The sequence below is a fragment of the Alligator mississippiensis genome, chromosome 4 (assembly GCF_030867095.1).
Source record: "Alligator mississippiensis isolate rAllMis1 chromosome 4, rAllMis1, whole genome shotgun sequence".
NCBI lineage: Eukaryota > Metazoa > Chordata > Crocodylia > Alligatoridae > Alligator > Alligator mississippiensis.
Genome location: NC_081827.1, coordinates 167,459,733 through 167,464,772, shown reverse-complemented (window position 1 = coordinate 167,464,772; position 5,040 = coordinate 167,459,733). Strand labels below are relative to the sequence as shown.

General features: G+C 54.3%; 1 protein-coding gene across 1 annotated transcript in view; it reads right to left on the bottom strand.

The window, feature by feature from the left end:
* Positions 1 to 1,247: 1,247 nt before the first annotated feature.
* TBX21 (T-box transcription factor 21) overlaps positions 1,248 to 5,040 on the bottom strand; it is a 37,421-nt gene continuing 33,628 nt past the window's right edge. The window contains exon 6 of the mRNA XM_006277120.4: positions 1,248 to 4,780. Coding sequence (XP_006277182.2) covers positions 4,111 to 4,780 — 670 coding nt within the window. The 3' untranslated portion in view covers positions 1,248 to 4,110. The remainder of the gene's footprint in view (positions 4,781 to 5,040) is intronic.

Sequence of the window (5,040 nt, the reverse complement as noted above, 5' to 3'; positions counted from 1 at the left end):
TGTCTGGAGAGTCTGCCTTTTTCATTCACAACCCCCTATCTTGCCTACCTTGCTGTGGTGCCTAGGAAATGATCCTTCTGGTCCCCTCAGTGGCTTGGGTCCACATGATCTTTCATGCCTTAGAGTGTGCCCTAGGCTTCACACAGCTGGGTGCAGGGGCTGGCACACAGGGGCCCTGGTTTGTGTCCTGAGGTCAAGGAGGGGAGTGGAAATAGGGGGCAGAGTGATGAGAGGGGGATAAGGCAGCAATGAGAGCCAAGAGGGCTGAAGGGTTACAGCATCTTCCTGCAGTGCCAGGAGCATGAGTGAAAGCCTTCTCCAGACTTGAACCAAAGACTACACCCTGCTATCAACCCTGTGGCCACCCCTGAGACAGCCAACTGCAAGTGGTACCTGCTTGTTCCAGCAGAGGTGGAGATAGATGTGATGCTGGTCACTGCTCCCTTTCATGCTTTTGGTTATAGAACAGGGCCTGCCCGGATGGATTTTGAACCCGGCTTGGAGCCAGGACACTAGGTTTTGTGCCCTGCTTGGGGAGGGGGATGGGAATGAAGGTTAGTGATGATTAGAGGACTCGCAGGGGAAGCTGGGGCCTATCTTAGCTTTCCTGGCCTATCCCTTCCCTGCCCTGTGCCTCAGTTCTCTTGGGGAGGGCCTTGTGAGCCTCAGTGGGGAAGGACTCCCAGCTCACACATGGCAAAGTTTTGTGCATCATGCACCACTGTGGGCATAAGCATACATGGTTGCAACACAGGTAAACTACTGAGGCCAGGTGGGGACAGGCTTGTGTGAGGTGTGCTCCCTGCAACCCAACTATTGGCACAGCCTGAAACACTGACCAGAGGGGCTCCATGATGTCTGCCACCTCTGCCACACAGCCATGGCCGTGCTTTGCACCAGATATGTGCTTGTAAATGACTGCTGACCGTGACACTCCACACATGCTTTGCCTATAGGCCTGCATGCATGTGTTTGCACGTGCCTCTGCGTACAGGTATATACTCCAGCAGTAGTCACAAACAGTTTCCACCCCCAGCGCACACTCTGTCTCCCCCATACTCATCTATGCTAGGTATAAATAGGCATATGCACACACATGCATTTGTGCGTGCACACAAATGGTGTCCTATACTAGCCCCCGTACACACGCGCACACTTCTACACTAGCCTCTCCTTCCCCCCCACTTGCTGTTTTGTGCTGTTTCTGACACTGGCAGCATGTACTTGGCCCCCACCAATGCACTGAATTAGCCACAGCTTTACACTTTATTTAAAGAAATTCTTAAGCAAAACAAAAACAACAAAAAAACCCCACATGGAACCTGTACATAATTTTCAATAAATATTTTCAAAAGTAAAATTTCCTTTCTTTAAAAAAAAAAAAAAAAAAAAATTGACTAACCACCCAAACACTGAGGACTGTCACGGTTCTAAACCTACACTTTTTTTTTTTTTTTTTTCCTCCTCGGGTTTTTTTTGTTGTTGTTGTTGCTGTTTTTTATTTTTTGGAGTGTAAACAGTTTTGGCGATCGGGGTGGGGTTGGGGGGGGGGGGGTGACCTGTGCCCACGGCGAGGGCAATCTGGGCAACAGGCTGGGAGGAAGGCTATGCCCTGCCTGCTGGCAGGGACAGGGCACATTCCTCTGATTGTCTGCACAAAAGAAATCCAACTTCTTGAATACTAATCAAGTGTTCCCAGGATATGGGCTTTTAAATATTGCAGGGCTGGGGAAGGAGGGGGTGGGAGGCATCCCCCCTAGGAAGGAGAATCTGAGAGTTGAATACAGTTGCTGCAGGACTAAAATCCCCTTCCTCTTCCTCCCCAAACAGCTTTAGTAGAGAAACTGGGGGGGGTTGAGGGGCATTTCCCCCACTCTTTAGATGCTTCATTTAGTTAGAAGGCACCACCCCCCTTGCTTCTTTTGGGCTGATTTTGGTGGGGTTGCGGGGGGACACCAAGGTGGATGCACCACTGTGTAACCACACCCTGCATTCACTGATACTTGTGGGCAGCATCCCAGTACCAGGAGCTTGGCCCTGGCACTGCCTGGCTGCTGGGAGCAGGGCTGCTGGTGGATGGCGGTGTGCCTTGCCCAAGCCTCTCATCACTCCTGTGGTGTCCCCTCAGTGAGCCATGGATAGGGTCTGCCTGCCTGGGAAGCCTGTCAGGACTCTGGGAAGGCCTTTCTGGCCAGGGCTGAAGTCAGCAAATGCTTTGTGGAACAAGGGTTGAGCTGGTCATGCTGTGGCCAGCCTCTTGGTGCCTCCCAGCCTGACCTGACCTGCAGCAGTGGGGTGGGTGTGCAGGGGGGGCATGCCGCTATTGTCTCACCCATGGCAGCCGTGAGGTCTTGGGGAGGAGGCACAGCCTGGGCTCAAGCACTAGTTCCCGACACTCTAGTTACAGGACAGGGACTGGAGCCCAGCCCATACTCGGCCAAACTAGGCCCCTGTGGTACACCTGTCCAAGAGGATATGAGCTTTAGGCCTGGCAGTTTTCTTTTGCTGGTACGGGCTCCATGGCACTCAGGAGAGGGAAGCCACCAGAACCAGCCACATTCATCCCAAGGGGAACAGCCTGCTGGTCACACCTCTGCCCAGCTGGGTCCTATGCCATTGATGGGGGAGAAAGGAGGAGGGAACTGGCCCCCAACAGGGATCCTGCCTGCTCAATCCAATGAGCCTGGGCCTCTTAGACACAGGGGAGATTGGGGCAAGGGAGGGAATCTTGAGGGTCTTGTCCCAAGGGTGGGATTGGTGGGGGGGGGGTGTCTAAGAGGGAGAGGTGCAGGATAGAGCCAGCGAGACCTCCCCTCCCACCCCCAACTTTGCTTGAGATATGCTAGAGGACAGTTGACAGACCAGCCACCACACAGCCACACATAGTAGCTTGTGCGTGTGCCAGATAGGCCAAACCTGAGTAAGGTAGCAGAAGCAAACACCTCTTCTTAGTCACCAGCAGGCAGGTGCCTCAGGAAGCAACCTGCTGGGAACAACCTAAGCCACCCACAGGGTTTTGACTGTTGCTGTGGGAGGTCACCATGCATGGGGGATGCTGTTGTGATGATAGCTGAACAGCAGGAATCAAGAGCTGTTGCCTTGAGGAGTGGTGAACTTACAGTAGTTGTGAGGGCAATTTTTGCTCTGGATGAGCAGAGGCAGCAAGCCCAGCTTTATGGCAAGCACCTGGAAGGCGGCATATCTCGTAAATAAGGGAATCAGGCCACAAGCTGTCTCCTGCTAGGGTCCATGGCTGTGTCCGATTATGCATCATTTCTTCTCCTGCTGCTGCCAGCAAGGAGTGATAGGGCTAGGGATGGCAGCTGCTTAACGGGGCCTACAGGCTTTGGCTCATGCCAACCAGACAGTGCAGTGCCTCTTCCTTGCACTGTGGTTGGTGTGAGCACCCATATCAGGACATTTGTGCACCCATATCAGGACATTTGTGCACGAGAACATGCACATGTATTGTGCAATTCTCTGCATCTGGGCACATGCCAGAGAGAGCCAGGGAGCACAAGCACAGGTGTGAGTGGGTGTGTGCAAAACTGCCTTCTTGTGCTTGACTGTGCAAATGCTCTGGGTCGTGAGCCCATTTATGAACACAGCCGAGCCCACTTGTGCTTATGCTGGTGTGCACACACCACTACTGGCACGCAAAAGTGTACCCATACACTGGGTGACTGGACTTATGCACTAAGATGGGGAAAGGAGTGTGTGCGTACTTGAGTGCACCCAGATTCATGTGCACACATGGTTCATGTATACACATGCACACATCAGTGCATTTGTGCATGGAGCACACACTTACACTCATATCAGCACACTGGTAAAGGTATTGACACACCCAGCAGGGACTGGTGTGTGCCTAGAGGTCTCTGAAGTGTGCAAGAGAGGATGGGGAGGGGTCTGATCAGCAACAGACCAGTGAGACTACAACCCAGCCTTCCAGCTGTATTCCTGCTCCTGCTTCCCTCCCCGCAACATCACCTTTTCCTGGGGCAACCTGATAGGACCTGGGGGCTGGGGAGGGTTTGTGAGAGGGAACTTATTTTAACATCACATAGAAATTGCTGAGTCCTCACCCCTCTCACAAGCACGTGCCTGTCCTCAGTTGCCATAGAAACCATAGTAGCCAGCATCTCCACCCCCTTCTTTGTCATAGAGGTCCCCATTTCGAGCCGGAGGGGAGCTCTCGGCACTGGAGACATAGGGTGAGAGGCGGCGGCGCTTACACTCTGCATCATACAGCCCAGAGTCCGACGAATCGGCTGACTTTACCGAGGTTGGCTCAGGCCACAGCTCTGCGTCCTTCCCCTTCTCTTCCCCCGGGGGCAGCGGCCGCAAGTCCCGCATGGGCTGGAACCAGCTCAGTGCCCCTGGGCTGGGCTTGGGGTGATACTGACCAGGGGTCCAGGCAGAGGGTGAGCTGAAGGGGTGGTGATCCTGGTAGTAGGGCAGTGTCGGGTGGGCTGATGCCTGCAGGGTGAAGGGCTTGACGCCATAGGACATGTACTTGTTCCCAGAGTAGTTGCCCTCATAGGTACCGTAATCCAGGGAGGGGGCGGGGGGCTGCTGGGAGGTGAAGTACCAGCGGGGAGGGTCCTTGTGCTGTAGAGGCAGGGGTGGTGCCCGGTCTCCATTGTAGTAGCGGCTCTGGGGCAGCGGGTACTGGTCGTGCAGGAAGGACTGGAAGCGGCTGCCAGGAAGGAGCTGCTGGCAGCTGGCAGCATCAGGTGGGGACGGGGTGACACGGTCACTCTCTGATGTCGTGTACATCCTGTGGGAGGGAAGGGTGCAATAGAGATGGGCCAGGGGTCAAATGGGACCTTGCAGTGGTGGTGGTGGAAAAGATGGATGTCTCAGGGGACAGTGGTGATGAGTGGAGGTGGGTGTCTCTTGCTCTGGGTTGAAATCTAGTCCTGGACTGTGGTGCTGCAGGCTGGGAGGTGAAGTGAGGCAAGCTGAGGGGTGGAAAGGGATTTTAGCTCCACTCAGTGGAGAGATGGGAGGAGTTTGCTGGCAAGCACAAAGCACTGA